This window comes from Psittacula echo (genome assembly GCF_963264785.1).
Source record: "Psittacula echo genome assembly, chromosome: Z".
Lineage (NCBI taxonomy): Eukaryota > Metazoa > Chordata > Aves > Psittaciformes > Psittacidae > Psittacula > Psittacula echo.
Genome location: NC_137742.1, coordinates 17,346,572 through 17,365,459, shown reverse-complemented (window position 1 = coordinate 17,365,459; position 18,888 = coordinate 17,346,572). Strand labels below are relative to the sequence as shown.

The window sequence follows — 18,888 nt, the reverse complement described above, 5'->3', positions numbered from 1 at the left end:
AAGCTGGCAAAGAGGGAAAAGGAGCTAATTATGCCTATTCCCTTTTTACTCTCTCTGACCAGCATATAATCTGCTTTTCCAGGGTCTGCCTGTAGTACACACTTCTTTCCAACTTCTCCACCCAACCCCTCCTCCAGCGGGGGGGAGGGGGAGATCTAGCAGGCAACAAGCTCCAGGTGGCTTTCCCAATCACTTCACTGCCAAAAAAATAAAATAAAATCCTCCGCTAGGAAACAAGTTTCTATTTTCGGGGGGGGGGGGGGGGGGGGGAGGGGGGGGAGAGAAGGGGTGGAGGGGGAGGGAAGTCTCTCTGGAGGGGATTGGTTCAGCCTGGAGAACAGGGAAATTAGTAAAGCATGAGTCTCTAAACCATGCTGGTGGCCGGCTCTCCGAGGAGAAGGACGCTTTAGGAGCAATTAGCAGCGAGCCGAAGGCAGCGGCGGCGGCTGCCGCTGCAGCGCGAGAGGAAGCGAGGGCAGCTCCCGGGGCTGCCTCCGCAGCAGGCACCGCTCGCTCCAGCTGCAAACGGGTTTCAGATGTCCCACTGCTGCTTGACCCCCTGCAAATAAGGGTTGACCACCAGAGGCACATCCCACCTCTGACTTGTAATCGCTGACATTTAGGCTACAGCTTCCAACCTGTTTACAACCAAAGGGGGGGAATAGAACGGGAACAGGGGGGAACAAGTTGAGATTTTTTTTCCCTCTCTCTCTAGATTTTTTTTTTTTATTATTATTATTTTTTTTTTTTATAATACTGTTCTGGAGAATTCAAAGCAAAACAAAGAAACTCCCTCCTCTGGGGTTGTCAGTGAGAAAGGACGTATCGTGCAACTGGTTTGGGATTTGCAAAGGCGAGAGGGTGGGGATCAGAAGAAGGTGCAAAGCCACAAAGTGTGAGTGCGTTTGTAAGGGGGTATGTGTGAAAAATCCCTCCTGGCACCCCCTTCCTCTCATTATTTTTGTTGTTGTTGTTATTATTGTTCACTTTGGTGTCATCTATTTTTCAGACCTTTCTGCATCTAAGATGGTGAAGAAAGGAGTGAGGAAGAGAACAAAATAACTACTGGGAAGTCTCCAACCAGGTTGGGGAGTGTGTGTGCTTGTGGGGGGGTGGAGAGGGAAGAGAAAAAGGAAAGAGGATTAACCACAGCAAAACCCCCCCCCCAAAAAAAAAAAAAAAAAAAAAATCCAACAGCTCTTTTTTCTGAGGGAGGACTCGAAGGATTAAAAGGCAGCAGCTTCTGAGGCGATTTGTCCCCTGAGTTATGGATGTTGGTGCACTTACTTCAGGCCAGATCAGAGCTCAGAGGAATCTAACCAGAAGCAGCAACCACCGGCTCGCCACTTGCTTTTCACCAGGTTTTACCCTTCCAGTATGTTTCATTTGATAAGACATTTTCCAGCGCCCAGAGTTTCAGTACAATGTGCAAATGGATACTGATAAATGGTGCCTCAGCCTCTTCCCACCTGCCTTGTTGCTGCTTGCTGCTGCTCTTCTTGGTGTCTTCTGTGCCTGTCACCTGCCATGACCTCAGCCAGGACATGCTGTTCCCGGAGGCCACCAACTCTTCTTCTTCATCATCCTCCTCCTTCCCCTCGTCCTTCTCCTCTCCTTCCAGTGCGGGGAGACACGTGCGGAGCTACAATCACCTCCAAGGAGACGTGCGCAAGAGGAAGCTCTACTCTTACAACAAGTACTTTCTCAAGATCGAGAAGAACGGCAAGGTCAGCGGCACCAAGAAGGAGAACTGCCCCTTCAGTAAGTACAACTCTGCCTTTGCGCTGCCTCCCGAGCCGAGCGCCCGGCGGCGGCAGCCCCGGCCCCGCACTCCCGAGCCCCCGAGCCGGGGAGGGAAGGGAAGGGGAAGGTGACGGCACGGCGGGGGAACGGAGGGTGGGCTCCTCAGGGACAACGCTCCTCGCCAGGCCGTATCTGCAGATCTCTCCGGTTACATTTGTTCTGCAAATGGCTTTCACCGAGCATGGTTTGTTTCTTTACCTGACAGAAATGCAAATTAGAAAGATTTGTAAGGATGTAGCGCGGAGGGGGGGGGGGGCACTGTCTCCCGAATCTGAAAATCATTATCCCCTGTCATTCGAGTGTCTTGACGAGAACGCTGTATTGAAACAATGCATCGCTTTCCCCGAGCAGCACAAGGTCTGTCTCCCCCGCTGCCCTCTCCAGCCAGGAGCAGGGGCTGCTCCGAGGGCTGGGTCTTTGCCACGAGTGTGCTGTTCGCCGTGGGAGTCCCGACGGGCTCGGCAGCCGGTGCTCTGCCGCGCTGCCGCCCGCGGTGCGACGATGCCGGTGCCTGCCGCGTCCCTGGCGTGCGCCCCTCCGCTCCCGGGCGGCAGCGCCGCCGTACCGCTGCAGCCCCATTGTAAACATGCGAGGCGGCGTTCCCATAGACCTCACACGCGTTTCATTGTCGGATGGGTTTCTGGTTAGGAATTTTTTGTTTGGGTTTTTTTTTGTTTTGTTTTGGGTGGGGTTTTTCTGTTTTTTGGTGTTTTGGTGGGGGTTTTGGGGGTTTTTTTTTTTTTTTTTTTTAGAAGTTATTTCAAAGCAAAAGTCGTATGGCTGTTTCCGTGGCTGAAGTTTTCTGTAGCACTAACCAGGTTTTTAGTACTAGCTGGCTTCTGGTAATGTATTTTTTACTGTCAGTGCTAAAAATGTAACCTTTATTCAGTTTTCCTTTCTGTGCAATCTCAAACTGAAGTAACTGTAGTAAACCAAAATATATTGTATTGTAACTCTCATGTGACTGCATCCCACTATAGAAGCATGATGTTATGCCACTGTTGGAGGAAACTCTCTTGACTCACTTCACTGGTGGAGAACCACGTTTTGGTTCTTGGGTTGGTTTATATAAATCCAGATAAACTTGGGAACTTAAGTAGATCCCTTGTTAGCTAATGTGTAAAGTATGGAGTTCTTCAGCAGGTTGCTGTGCCTCATGATAGACATTTCTGTTAATTCAATTGTATTTCTATTAAATACATGTAGTATAGGCTTAGAAACAGGGAGGAGAAGGCTGCAGTATCATATGTCACTACTTCACTTGCTCCACCTTGCAGCTTCATACTTTATCACGTGCTTAAAGTTTGTACAAGCTTCAGGTGTCAAAGCAGCTGAATCTTACCACCTCCCTGTCTGTATTTCGTAGGAAGCCAAGTTCTTTAAAAACAGAGGTTTGACAAAGGCTTCACTTTGTGTTTGTTTGGAATGAGATCCTAGCACCATATTTCTTAGATTACTTTTGTTTGTGGAGGAGGATGTCATAATTTCCCTAAAGTGGGATTCTGAAAACTTCTCTGAGAGCATCAAGCCATTCTGTGTAAGGGGCCAAATCTGACAACAGTGTATTCAGAGAAGTAACTAATGCTCTGAGCAGTCCCACTTAACCAGCAGAGTTGTTCAGTTGCACACATGCAAGAGCTTCTGCAAGATCTTACCAAGAAAAGGTAGACTACACTGAAATTCACATATACATGTTTCTATTTGTTAAGTCTGCATGCAAGAGCAACCCCCTGCAACTGTGTGGTGTGATTCTCTTTTCCTAGTTTTCCAGTCAGCACATCAGAAAGAGAATTGTCATTCTTGGTGATGTCATCAGTGTTGTCACATCTGCAGAGTATCTGCTGAAAGAGAGGAGAATGTAATTTGTTTCATATGAAAGCAAAACAATGCCTTTATTATACATAGTTGTGTCCTGTCCCTCAAGTTTATGTGCAGTGAAGAAAGAACTCCCATCATCTTAAAACTTGTAACTGGCTAACCACACTTAAATCACAGGGTCAGATGCAGAGTACAACATCTTTTAATACAAAACAATTAGGATCTTGTTAGCAGAAGATAAACCTGTTTGACTTATGTTCCTCAGTGGTCATTATAATCTGCAATGTGAAATTGTGTATTCTGCAAAAGTACCTACTCTGAGATAATTTAAGAATATGTTCAATGTGCCTTTATTTCAATGGTGTCTCTATAGCAAAATGTTGCAGGTGATTCACAAAAGCTATGCTTTTCGTAACCTCATGTGTAGCTGTGTCATCATAACACTGCCATAACCCCCAGCTGGACTGAATCCGTGCAAATATATCGTATCTTTGAGATAGTCTAAAATACATAATTAGATATGACCATACATAAAGTTAGCCACCCAGCCAACTAAATTGTAGCCCATTTAACACTAAAATTATTAATCTCTAAGTTCTTCTTTCAAAATTAGGCTTTCTTAAATAAGTAATAGTGGCTATTGACACACAAGACTTTGAAATATCCTCATTTGGAAGCTAATTTTCTTTTTCTCGTAGCTAGTGTTTAAAATCCATTTATGCTGCAGTAAAACCTTATCTGTGGGGCTGTAAGATCACTATATGTTGTGTAATTAGACAACAGCTTTCATGGCTGTCTGCCAGTTAAGTACTATCAAGTAAGAAGAACAGTTGGAGAGTCAGAATAAACATTCAGAAAACAGAATTTAGTCTCCAGCTTTTAAATGGTTCAAGCAGCATTCATAGATTTTCTTTATAAATATTGTGTAGAGTGTGCTAAATTAAAGTTTACTCTGGCAGATGTTTTCCAACTTGATTGCTAGGAACTATTCCATCAGCTTTTCTCTACCTATCGGGTAATGGGAACAAAGGTGGCTTCTGAGTGCTTTGTCAGGAGGCTGGGGGAACTTACAGCATTTAGCATAGGTAAAGGGTGTCTGTCACTAGATAGAAGTAGGACACTTTTTAGGTTTTAGTTTATAGTTCCTTACATACCAAGTTTTGTCCTCAAAATGCAGTTTGAGACTACCTCATCCCTCAACACCACAGCTGTGAAGTCTCTTGCCCCTCTTGTTGACAGTCGTTTGTATGCATGAATAAGGAGATCTGTACTGCTTTCTTATGACTTAAGTAGTTGGGGGGGGACAAAACAAAACCAAAAAACCTCCAAAAAGCAAGTACAGAAGTTTTCAATATAACTTGAGACATGGGATGACCAAGAGAAGCTTAAGCCATATATTAAACTGAGAAAGAACTGCATGTGTGCAGATTCTGACTTCGCTTGAAGCATTTCGCAGAAAGCTTCATCGAAGATAGTGAAAATTTGTGTTTAATGAATAGCATTCATCAGGCTACGGAACACATGATAAGCTGGTTCAGGGGAATCTGAATGTATTTTCAAGCATTATACAATTTTCAGTTCACTTTTAAGACAACTGTTTATAGTGCTATGAAGCACAGATTTCTAATTTATAGAACAGATCTTACTAGCTGAAGAACAGTAACACAATATGCAATGCTTGATTAGTAGAAGCCAACCAGAAGTCTGTAGGGGGGAGTCCTGCCTGAGCAAGGATTGCAGGATCAGGATATTATTTAAGTACGTGTTTAGGGAATGGAGTCTATGCCATTGAGCTTGGATATTAGTGGGAAGAATTGGTGCAGCGATTCCTGCAGGAATTAGACCAAGTAGTGCTATTAAAAACCTACAGTAGATGGCGGTACAGCCACTGTCTAGTGTCACCTCTGCTCGCTCAAGGAAGGTGGACAGGAAGGGGTTGGAGCCTCAACTGTGTCAGCTAATTTACACCAAGGAAAGCTAAAAGATCTTACACCAACCAAGATTCTATTAATCGGCCTTCTAAGCATCCAAAGTGAATTAATACAAACAGTGAAAGGCACTGCAGTTGCAGAGTAAGAATGTTTACTGGGGGAGCTAGCATGAAATGATTAGCTACTTCTCACCAGCTAACCTATTCCAGGTTTTTCCCTGAGTATGTGATTATCTTTTATATATAGCTTTAGGATCTGCTGAAGTCCCTAATAGTCTTTGGTTTTACTTTAGTTAGTGTGGGATCAGATTAGCAACTCAGTGACTAATAGCAAGAAAATTTTAAGCCCCATTGTGTAGCCCAAAAGATTGTAAACAACCAGTCTTCTAGAAATGCTGAACATTATTACCAAGAGTTTAAGTGTGTGTTTATATACATGACATATAAATACAGGTTAGTGTTGTATTTGTGGTTATATACATAAAAATAGCATTAAATGTGTTTTGATTAAGTATACTCAGTTTGATACTAATTTTTTTTACTATACCTCAGGTGTAATGAAATCATAAAGCTTATTAGGTACCTTAACCTCAGCTGTAAAGCTCAAACCAGACTGGAATACTTGGTAAAATGTGCTATTTTCCTACTAAACATTTTTTAAACTGCCTTTTTGGGCTTATCAACTACTTATGAGCTCATGTTTATAAATTAATGTGAGAACTTTTCCCTGTGTTTCTGAAGACTGATTAGTAGGCATATGTGTTTTGTTGTTTTATTCTCCATAGATATCTGGTTTACTTTTTAAGCAATCAAAATACTTTAAATAGGAAATAATATCGTTTTAGTGAAGTAATTGGAAATTCTTTAATACAAAATGTGTAAATTCTCACGGAGATTATTTCTCACTTTAAGGCTTTTTCTTTTTATTTCTGCAGAACTCAGTTACATAATTTATAACCAGCAATATACAACCTTAGACACCTAGGATTTATAAATGTGGAAAGAATTGTGCTATTTAACATCTACATGACACTTTCATGTTACCCTTACTGCATTCCTGCCTTGTGGACCCTCCATGCTGATACTGTAGTCCTGTCATAAATCTGTTCAAAATACACAGTTGTAAGAGCTCTTTTTGTCTTCATAAATCTAACTTATAGCCACTTTTAGGAAAAAAAAAAAATGGAGGTAGTTGGAAGTTTGATCTTAAAACCTCAGAAGAAAGAATTCAAGGGGCATGCAGGCATACAGATGCCGTGTGGCTGTTTTAATAGGAGGGTTCTCAGGTGGCTCGGTGAAACTTCCCTTGAAGATGGCATTAGCTGAGTGAGCACTATAGAATGTGCTTACACTTCTGAAACATCTTGGATGCATTCACTCATAGGATAAGATCCTCTGTTTTGAAATAAGGCATTCTAAGATGACTTTCAGATGTCTTTGAGCTGTGTGTGTGAATAGGGGCCTTTTCCCTTCAAATGAGAGTCAGATCAGATCCTGCAATAGGGGAGTTTTCATTTATTCTGCAGAGTCTTTCATTTTGGAAGAAGAAAAACCATTCTATGAGCAAATCTTATTAACCTGTGTGTCTTAAGTTAAAAATAGCAGGTACGTGTATGAACATAGAGCAACATCTCCTGTCATGGTGGATTCTTGACTTTTAGTCTGAGCAAGTAATACAGTTGTACAAGGAAGGTTCTAAATAGGAAAAAAAAAAAAAAAATAAACCCCCAAAAAACCTCATTGTAAACAGTATTGTGCTTCTATTCTTAAGCTTAATATTTGGGACTATAGTGTCAGCAAAGCAAAGAAATTATTTGGTTGACTTGGGATTTGTTATAATGCTCCCTTCATGTCCCATTTTATTTGTTTTCCCAGTTTCCTGAAGAGCTTTCTGAGCCAGTGCTGCCTTCTGTAAAATATCACCTAGCTGAAATTTTAATTTGTAAAATTTGAACACTTGCTACCATTGCTTGCAGTTGCCGTAAGATACTGAGCTACCTTAGCCTGTTATTCTGGATTTATCATCTAATGACCTCTTTTTCATGTTGAATAGTGCAGATAGTTTGAATTTTTATCAGCATTAACAACCACCATCAGCTAGATAAGATTGCGTGGAAGAGTAACCTTTGTTTGCTTTGGCCTATAAAAATGAAATTAGTAGTTCAGAAATAAAGAATTCACTTAGTTAATGTCAGCACATGTATGTTTTTTTTGGTTGATAAGTATGTTGGTATTGGTGTGTACCTACCAAACAACTCCTTCTTATGTTTCAACAACTTATTTTGATACAGTATTTTAATATATTTCAGCCTTTCATTGCTCAGATGCTTGGAACAAGGGAAAGTAGTCAATGGGACTTGTAAACACTAGTTCTGTTAACTAGAAATACCCTTCCCTAGCTGTATTGTTTCTGTTTGTAGTGCCAGTCTGTTGTAAAACAGCCCTAAAAAAAACTGCAACACAGTAAAAAGGAGATAGGAAACAGTATTTGTTACATGAAGTTTTGAAAAGTCAGTGTGGGAGAACTCTGTGTGTTCATGAAGAAAATTTAAATTTCAAGGGCAGGAGTGAGAAGGAAGCGGTGTAACCTTTAATCACTGAATGGATATTAAAATTGAATTCATTAGATGAGTAGATTGTTAAAACTGATTATGCTACTTCATGAGGACAGTACAACAAATGGAAGTTGGAGGGGAAAGAAATAGTTACAAGTGGGCCAGGTCACACTTTAAATAATGGCTTTAAAGGCACTCTTTGTTTTTAAATTAGGTCACTTGTGTTCTTACTTTGAACATTCCATTCTAATTGCAACAGTAAATCAAAGAATACACTCAAAGTAGATTCCCATGTAAGGTGGACAACTGGACAGTCCCTTTTTACTGCTCCTAACACGTGCATCCAATTACTGGATTGATATACTCACAATGTCAGCTGTAAAGAATTGTATTTTATAGTTAGCCTAAAGAATTATTAGTCTGTCCCCTTTCGCATTTACCTCTGAATAATCTTTCTGTAGTGTATATCTTCTACAGTTAAAGAGGAATTTTCACACACACTGAAGGTGACTTCCAAGAAAAAGAAAATGTTGAAACTTGACAAAAAAATTTCACTCATTTTCTCAGTTCCCCATTCCATAATTTTGGTGTTGTGCAAAAGAGAAAAAGTCTACAGACACTAGAAACATGAATGTTCATAAATCTTATATAAAATGAGTGATCAGGTCTTTCATAAACCTTGATTTAAGAAAGCAATATGATGCCTACTCCTTTCATGGTGGAAAACATATGCGTAGGACAATAAACTTAGTTGGTTTTCACAGTTCCTGACTCCTCTTCCTACGTGGGAGCAGAAGTGCAAATGGGGGATCTGAGGAGTCCAGTTGCTCTTCCTTCCTCTGCCACTGACATTAGAGGTTCAAATAGTTGATAGAAATAAAGAAAATACAAGTTTTCTTTCAGGCTCCTGATGCACATCTGTGAACTGTAGGCAGTCTGTGTGGGAGTTGGGAAGAGAATGATGAAGCATCCAGGATGTTGTTTAGTTGGGGTTTAAGTTACGGTGCTAAGTGGAGGCTGGGTATAAATAAATTATATTGTATCTGCATTAGAGGAAGGGGATGAGAAGTGTGACAAGTCCCAGAGCAACACTAGAAAGAATGACAAGAAAGAAATAGGGGTAGCATGTGTCATGAGTGGAAGAGAAGTGGGGAGAGGGGGAGTGTGACTTACCCATTTTGGCAGCAGTGAACTATTGGTGATGTGCAATTGCCCTATATCATCTCACTGCATCATTGGTTTGCTCACAGACTGAATCTATGAAGCCATTAAGGTGCCTGTTGAATTTGTCTGAAAGTGGGTACTTGGAACTGGAATATAAACTCTTCCCACTCCCAATTTCATTGTCTTCCCTGATAGATGCTATAGATATCTACAGTACTATCTATAGCACTATAGATACTAGATACTATGAGGTGCATGCTCTGGGATTCTCTTCACACTGTCCTCTTCAAGAGGATTAATAACCTACTTCATTCTTAATGTCAAAGTCAGTACAGACTACTTGCAAGCAGAAAGATGGGCAAATTTGCCCTCACATATAATAAGTTATTTGAAAGAGCCACAAGCAAACCACTGTTACTGAAGAAAAAGTTGGTATTTTGTTTGGATTTTCTTCAAATTTTTTTCAATTTTTTTTTTCAAATTTTACTATGCCAGTACTATCAACAATATTATGAGAAACATATATGAAGGACAGAAAGATATTCTAAACTTCTAGGTGTTTTAATCTTCTGGGGATGGAATAGGGTTACTAGTGGACTAGGGTATTTTTGTGACTGATGTATTATCAAGTGAGTCATATTTTGTAAGCTTATCTTTAAGATTTAAAGTAGTTACATAGTTAAAAGTTTGTTACTACAGTGAGAAAAGGAATATACAGAAGAGAATAGAACATGGGATGACTGTAATATGAAGTGTATTTTATAAGACTGCAGTTTTGATGCCTTTTTTCATACATTTTTATGATATTTTAGGAGATGCTGAAATTCCTGATGATCAATGAAACAATCTTTTGACTTACATTGAGAACAAACTTTGTTCTGTTGATTTCCCAATTACACGTTTTGCCTCTGTGGTTTTCTTGGATGTAAACATCAGAAATGTAAACCATATTCATCTGGAAGTACCTTTCTCAGCCAAATTGAGTACCTGCTTAGTCTCTGCTTAGTACTTGTGGAGGCAAGGAGGCTAATGAAAACCTCCCCCTGAACTATAACCTTAGCTGACTTCATTGTGCCCTTCTCTGTCTTGGGGGAAGGAGAATGGTGCATGTGGCCCACGTTTTGATGACAGGACACTTTTCCTTTCAAAACACTAGTGCTAATAACTGCAATACAGAAACTGTGTGCTCACTAATAACTGCAATACAGAAACTGTGTGCTCACTGAGGATCTGTAACTGCAAAACTAATGACAGTATAAAGATGCAGCAGAAGGAGTCTAGAGCTAACCACATGAGCCAAGCTGTGGCCAATTTTTGTTAATCTGCTTGTTAGATGCTGAAAAGATAACCCTCTCCTGTAGAAGCTACATATTTGGTTTTGGTGGTACCCTTACCAGGTGGCTGGGTCAGCAGCAGGAAATTTGGCCAGAGGGCTAGGCTAAGGCTCCATTGTGTGTAACTGAAGAGAGACATTAGTAAGAGCTGTATTTCACTGGGTATTCTGACCAGACATCCTAACTCTTTAAATTATCACTTCACCTGGTTCTGACAAAAACAGTTCAGAAAGTGACTAGCATGTAAGAAATGGAAGGAAGTTATAACTGTTTCAGCTTCTTACAGGTGAAGATGCTGGGTGAAGGCACATATGTAAGTACGCTGATTATTACCAACAGTAAAATTTACTGTCATGCCTGTTTGCTTTTATTCACAGACCAGCATCACCTCTGCTTCCAAGCACCCATGAGTGCACACAAGCGATGACTCACTTTTTAGGGCAATGCATAGTTCACACCACTTAAACAGATAAAACAAAATTTACTAAGGTTAGCATTGGAAGGTGAAAATTAGCCCTTTTCTGACGTCCAAAGTAGATTTGATTCAAGCAGTTTTGCTCCTTCCCTTAGGCTTTGCTTTGTGGGTAGTCCTAGGCTAAGGAGCATGAAGGGAAATACTGACACCATGCAGACTGGCAGTTCTATCATAGAATCATAGAATAGTTAGGATTTGAAAGGACCTTAAGATCATCTAGTTCCAACCCCCTTGCCATGGGCAGGGACCCAGACTGGCAATTCTGTTTATCCTGGCAATGGTGATGTTTCATAGTGACAATATACAGTGGGAGATACTGCAGGACAGGGGGAGGGGGACAATACTAACAAAAACCTCTTTTCAAAGTACTATGTAAAGATAATGAAAATTTCTTCACAGCTTCACATACCTGAATAACCTGAGGAGTAGTAATTGGAACCCAGTCTGTACATTCCATGGTATTTAAATTATGTATCAGCTATATATTAATTAGTTATTCTTGGTACTTCCTTTTCTTATATGGCATAAACCAGTCAAGAACAGTGATTGCTTCAAAGCTGATGATAACTGTGTATTAAGAGCTATAAGATTGAACTTACTGACATTGCTAAAACATTTTTAGGTCACTGTATGGAAGACAGAAAGCTTACGATTAGTAAATACAGTGTATAAAATACATTGCTTTGAATGAGGAAATGCATTTCAGCTGCACATACCTCATAGAACAGCTGCTGTGTTAAGGTTGCAACTAAATTGGTTGGGAAAGAAAAGGTCTGACACAAGTTTGTAGGAGTTTGTGGAGGTTTTGAATTTCCGAAAAATTCTGAAAGATCTAGAAAGATGACCACAGTGATTTATTTTTTTTTTTTTTTAATCAAAACAAGACAGAAATGCTTAAGGGCTGGAATAATGATCTAGGATGTGGGAAACTAAAGGCTCATGTCCTTCATCATGTACTGTGAAGATACCCTCGGCATAAAAAGGCAGCTGGGGGACTCTTCTGAGTTCCATGTGCTCCTCATGATGATCAGGCAACACAGAGGAGGAATCTTCTTTAGGGGAGAGGGAAGAAGACTGAAAATTTGGCACAAGGATAGTTTGAGGGAACTAAACTTTGAACATAGAGAGTGCCATAAAGTACTAATATTATCAAATATCAGGTCCTATATATGTTATCTGTTGTACCTCAAAATCTTTCAATGTATTTGACTCTAATCTCTCTGGCTTTTTGCTGCTTACAAAATTAGGATAGTAATACTTCCTACAAGAGCAAGGGCATTATGAAAGCAAATTATTTGTGAAACACACCAGTTACACTGTGATGAGTGCCAGGAAAAAAAAGCTTGCCCAGAGGGTAATCATTCTCTTTTTACAGAAAGGTTTGGATATAAGGAATAGCAAGGGCAGTTTTGTCATCCTATAGAACAGGAAAGAGAAGGCTTAATTCTTAACTCTAGCAGACTTAAATGTTTGTCCATTGACCAGAAAAAACTTAAGATTCCCAAGGCGGAAAAGAAAGCATTCTATAGCCTCTCTTGCAAGCACTCTGTCAAGATTACTCAACAAATTTGTTGCATAGCATAATACTAAAGTTAATGACAAAATAGCTTCTAACCAAACAGCATGAGTCTAGGCACAAATTGGATCTGTCCTGTCAAGCTGAGCTCTAGAACCGATTGTGCTGTATGAACATTATAGTCACGAGCGATGTCAACATTTGTTTTGCTTTAAGGGTATGAATATTAAGAGGTTTCAGCTCAAGGACCTGTATTATCTCCATGATTAAACACTTAAAATGTAATTGTTATTTCAGTCTCTGTACTGTAGGCCTATTGGTCAAAGAAATTTGAACATATGAGCTCAACCTCATATTTATTGTACTTGGCCCTATTATATATTTTTAAGACTGCCTTAATTTCCATGAAATGCTGCCTATGTGTTGCTGTTAAACTACTGGAATATTTTTTTTAATTCTTTTGCTACCGTGTTATTACTATTGTTATTATTATTATTATTATTGTTATTATTGATACTTGCTCTTTAGTGTCACAGACATTATTCTTTCAGCTTAATTTATTACAGTTACTTTTACATGTCACAACTCCTCTTTGAAATGACAGCCATCCAAGTTAAAGTCTTTTCAACTTCAGTGAAAACACATATAATGAGGCTGACACTTGGCTCATGTGGAATTAATCTGGTCTCTTGGTCATTTCTTCTATGTCTCCTGCTGCAGTCTGCTCTGAAAAGAACATATCTGCAGCTGGAGAGAACATAAGATTAACTTCCGCCTCTCTGTGGCTTCTTGCCTCAGACCACACACCAAATAATTCCTCAAAGCATTATCCAGATTTGCTCAAAATTCACCATGCTTGCTTTTTTCCTTCAGTTCTACCACACATGCATTTGTGGATTCTGCTTGCAGATGATTCTGCTTATGAAACAGGAAACATTTTGTAAAGATGAGGATTTGGAGACAAACACTATTGTAAAATATCTGTAATAATTTTTCTGTGGAACTGTTCCTTTTTTTTTTTTCTGATTTTATAAATGTAAACAGTAGACCATAAAGGTCAACAAGATGTAACCTTTTGTTTCCAGCTGTACTCAGGACATAGCAAGACTAATGTAGCTTTTAGTACAGACTGAATTGTAGTAACTCCTGTGTTAAAAATTATTCTTTTTAAAAAAAGGCAAAACCACAGTGCTTATATTTAGGAATATCTTTAGTTCTGTCTCAACTATCGAATTCAATAATACAAAACAATCCCAACCAGCCACTGTGTGGATGGAGGAATTATTAGTCAGCACTTTTGTCTAGGGACCTCCAAACCGTAATCAGTTTAAAACCCCTAGAAAAGGAACCACAGATGTCAGGATACCTCTGCTCACACACCAGTGCAGACTCAAGATATATCTGTGATGATGAGCAGGAAAAACAGTACGTAAAACCTCTAACTACTTCCTGTTACCTCAGTTAAGGCTGAGGTTACCAGGTGCTTCTCATTAAGACCTGAATGGTGATGGGAATAGAAGTTTGGTGTTTGAGTAAACTTTAGTCTGGCATTTTCTAATATTCATATTGTTGTTTTTTCAACTAAATATATTTTCATGGTAGTTTCAGAATCTTTCTGCTTTTCACAGTACCCAGTCATAAATATCTATATAAGCTCTTCATTTATATATGTGTTTTGTGTGCCAAGCTATAGAAGTTCTACTTGCAAAACTCCTGTTACAAACTCACAGGCATAATAGAAGAGTAGATTGTATGATGATGCAAGTAAGGTACTGCTGAAGATGAGAGAGAACCTGAAAGAGCCCTAATTGAAAAGTACACTTACATTTTCAGGTGTAATCCTTGTGCAGCTATTGCTGTAAGCACCTCTGAGACCTTTCTCTATTGATTTTATAATGTAAAAGCTCATGATGTGAAACATCTTGAGAATAGGTAGAAATTTGTGTCATTATTGCAGTATTTGAACACATTAGATTAATGTCTTCAGGAGGTCCATCGCATGTGCTTTAGCTAGCAAAGGATGATAAATGTTAGAGACTTCCAGATATTTAATAATAATTTCAGAGTTTAATCAAAGAACCTATCTCATTCCCTTGTTCCAATAAATACCTTGCTAATGAATCCTGGTTAACATGAGCTTGTAGCGGAGTTTTTTGCTGTTTCTTTTTTTCATTCCTTATCCAAATTGTAGATTTGTTTTCTGATTTTGAAGGAGAGCTGATACTCACAAGTCATATGTCACAAGCCACTAAAAGTGTCAAAATCTTACAGCAGGCCCTTGGTGGCTTGTTAATCTCTCCTACTCCCACCCTCCCCCTCCCTTCTTTTTTAAAGGAAACAGACTAATTCACTTAAATATAATGAGAGCCATGCTTGCCTACTTTTTAAACAGTATCAGCCGAAGAAAGATCTGTCTTATTTCTTCACCTCCTTTTCTTGGCTCCAACAATTAAACAGAAAGCTAAAAAATACAGAGGTTTATGGCAGAGCTATTTCATATGTCAAATGAGAAATGGAGGCTGCCGTTTTCATAACAAAAATATACAAGTGCTATGGCAGAGAAGTTTTTCTTTTCCTTTTGTTGTCGTGTCCCCCCCCCCCCCTTCTAAATTATCATCAGCAACATGCAAAAGATAAACCTCTATGTTAAATAGGGAGACCAGATGTATGTTTAACCCCTCACCCTCATTTTTCTAACTGGCTTCCACTAGGAACAAAAAGTTAAAATATCTCCAAACAAAAATAACTGATATGGTAAGGTGAACTTTTCAACTGGATAAGGACTCTAGAAAAAGACAGTGTTACAGAGTCCTATGTTAGGCCAACAGACTGTTTTAATGTAGTGGTACACTGATACTTGGAACAGTAACTCCATGTATGCTTTTGATAAGTAGTGGCAGTATGTTTGTTGAGTTGCAGCAAAAATGAAAGCAAGGAGTAGTTAAAATTCTCAAGTGTTAAAGAAAATCTAGAAATATCATGCTACAGATCTGAGGTTTGCTTTTCAGTGTTAGACTTTTTCTTCTCCACAGAAATTAGCTAACCAAATCTTGAAATATGGCTGTGTTATTTTCCCCTTCCTCAAGAGAGGGAATTTTAACAGAAAGTTTAAAGACCAGGATTTTCTCTCTTTTATCTTGATTCATGCTTATTCCACCACAAATCCCTGAACAGATTATTCTACTCCGTTCCTTATTTAATGTTCACAATACAAAGGATGATATTCATGTTCTTATGGAAATTGCAGGGTAAGATGTAATACTATTTAATTTGTATAGCAGCATATGTCTCCAACATAGATGTAGATGTATGACATATTAAGTGATAACTTTAAGACTAGATGAAGATACAGAAAGTATAATAAAAGTCTACAGAAGTGATTGAGAAGAGACAGCACACAATTCTTTCTGAAGACAGATGTATTGGTAAATGTCTTCTCTTGTTAAAAATGTCAACCAGTGGAGTCAAGAAAATTGTCAGTGTCTGAAAACGAGTTGTTCTTCATGAGCAAAGTTAAAGCTGCTGGGAACCCATAAGCTATCTTTTGGAAGGGTTTGAGAACTGAGTTTGGTTTATCATGAAAGATAAATGTTTTAAGTGCTATTAATGTATTCACTATAGATAACAGCAGGAGAGAGTGTGTCCTTTTGGAAGTACACACTCTGAAAACCAGCTGATTTTGCATATGGATTCTAAATTCCTAATTTTAGTTGCTTTCTTCTGAGGCTGTTAAGCTTTTATGTATGAGTAAGGGTTTGGGAGAGATTTAACTGAAAAGTTTTTTACTCAGGAACAGAAGAAAGTTGCCTACAGAAAGGCAGGAGAAACATGTTTGACATTGAAAAAAATTAAAATACTATTGCAAGCAGGAATCACTACCTGAAGTGATTGGTTAGAGGAGAAACCCTCCAGCAACTTGTTCTAACTCTTCTACTGAAGGCTGCTAAATTTTATGAGCTCATGTTAGCATCCCATAACTTGCCCCATCCCAAATCACACATCTTTGCTTTACTGCCTTAAATACAAGATTTCAACTATCCTGGCTTATGTTATCTAAAGCAAGTGTACACTGAAGTGTTTGGAGAGCAGCTAAGCTCTGTTTGGGGAAATCACATAAAAACCGGCTGATATAGATTTTTATTTTTTTCTCCTTAGTAACAGGGATGTTCTAGAAGAAAAAGAAAAAAAATGGAAAAAGAAATAAAGGGAGTATTAAAAGAAGTGACATTTGAAATGACCAAAATCATTTAGACTTTGAGCAGAGAGGATGAAGTTTTCACCATGTACCTAAGAGCAGCAGTCCAGGATCTCAGTTAATGTGTTCCTCATATTTCTCTGAAACTGGCAATGTAAAGTAACAAATTTATTCACGCTGTGATTTCAGTTGCTATCAAGAGTATCATTTCAGCACCTTACAAAAGTAATAATACCACTTTAGAACCTAGTCAAGGAGAAAATACCAGTTGATTTTATGAGTTGTGCCAATTCTGGAAAAATTGCAGATGTCAGCTTTACAGAAGGCTGAAATAGCCAAAGGAAAAGGTCAGTTATGGGATAAAGAGGAAAAGGAAATTAAAAATGAATTCTTCATGCCGCAAGCTGCAGTGAGGAGGCAGGAACACTCTGAATTCTGACTTAGCTCCTCATGTTTTGTGCTTTACAGCTACCTTAGAAACCTTCTCTTCTCCTTATCCACATAAATTTTAAAAGTAAAACATTAATATTGGAACCATTCCTACTGGATATCTTTAGCAGACAGTTTCTGTGGAACTAGATTCTATGCACAGTCTCAAGAACATCTTCACTACATTTCCAGAGCACTCTCTCATCTACAAGATAGGCACTTCCAGATGGCCTCTCCCACCTACTAACATTCAGCGTATGACACTGAGATCTGTAGGTACCTGAGGAGTGGTTTGTGTCTTTTGCCCTAGAACAGGGAAGTTTTGCAAAGCCATGTAATCAGTGAACTTATAGTACCAAGAACCTCTCTATTCATTCTTCACTGGCTTCTTTTAACATCAGCTTTTGGTGGACCACTTCAAAGTGGTTAGCAGGCCTTGTGTCCCAGGATCAGGAAGCAGCCAGCACTGCAGGGGAGCTCTGCATGCACAGCCTCACCGTGGGCATATGTTATACATGGTTGGTGTGTGTCTGTTAATTAAAAATATGTGAAGTCACAGAAAAGCAGGGCCAAGGAAACATCCTGGGAACCATAATATAGCCCCTGTTATCACCAGCGCTGGTCATATAAATTTGTCCAGAAGTTTATCAATTTCAGTTGGCACCAGGTAGGTTTGCTTACCATACTGTTTATTTGAAGTCTGTTCCACAATGTCATGCCTGGAAGAGTTACAGATAATTCTTATTTTCAATTAAAATACATTCATCATCAGCACTACTCTTCCTGCTCTTTTGGCCCAGTAGTATCCTTTGCTGTTCCACAGCTTTTCTTCTTTAGAATCCGCTGCCACAAGTACACGTAGGAAGCAGTTAAATATAAAAAAGCTAATAAGCTTTTTTTTTTTCCCTCTGCTAAACTTAGATTGCCAAGTTCATTGCTAAACTGAGAACAGTGAGCTGAGACATAGCCCACCATCTTCCTGTTGGCTTTGGATGTGAAGGATCTAGCTACATCCTCACAGGCTAATAAGCTATGTGCCTTGATGGAGAATATCAGGTCCTGTGTGGCACCCGGAAAACATAGCTGTCTTTCCATAACATATGTCTTTCCATACCCAAGATTAATAACTTTACTGTGACAATTTAATTTGAAGTAGTTTCTGTGGGTCTTCTGTTTGACTCTAAGTGGACGTGCTCTTTTTTTATAAGATACTTTCATTATCTTGCATTTTCAGAGCAGCTTCTAGATGCCTGGTCTTAAACCAGAACTGAACAACATGTCACAGACCTAAAAGAATTCCAAGATTGATGAAACTAGCAAACACACAAAAAGACCTCCCATATGCCACTTAGCAAAAGATGCCTTTGCCCAAATATCAAAAGAAATGTGAACTGTAGAAATGGGCATGGTTTACAATGTGCTTGTTACTTGGGCAGAGTGTAGAAAGGTTGAAGTACTCTGCTAAGAGTGATGGTCAGAATACAGCTGATGTAGAAAAGGTGAATTGACACAATTTATCTTGTGGCATTTTACTCTCATTAATTTGCATTAATTCAAGACTTTTCTTGAAATTTGATAGAAGAATATGGGTTTATGAAAGTTTTGTGGAATGAATTTATTTTACCCACTTTCTTAAAGATGTTGAAATGCCAAAGCACTTTCCAATTAG

The 18,888-nt window shown here is 39.1% G+C and overlaps 1 protein-coding gene across 1 annotated transcript in view; it reads left to right on the top strand.

The window, feature by feature from the left end:
• Positions 1-650: 650 nt before the first annotated feature.
• FGF10 (fibroblast growth factor 10) overlaps positions 651-18,888 on the top strand; it is a gene marked incomplete at its 3' end in the record, with an annotated part of 59,572 nt that continues 41,334 nt past the window's right edge. The window contains exon 1 of the mRNA XM_080637188.1: positions 651-1,761. Coding sequence (XP_080493314.1) covers positions 1,425-1,761 — 337 coding nt within the window. The 5' untranslated portion in view covers positions 651-1,424. The remainder of the gene's footprint in view (positions 1,762-18,888) is intronic.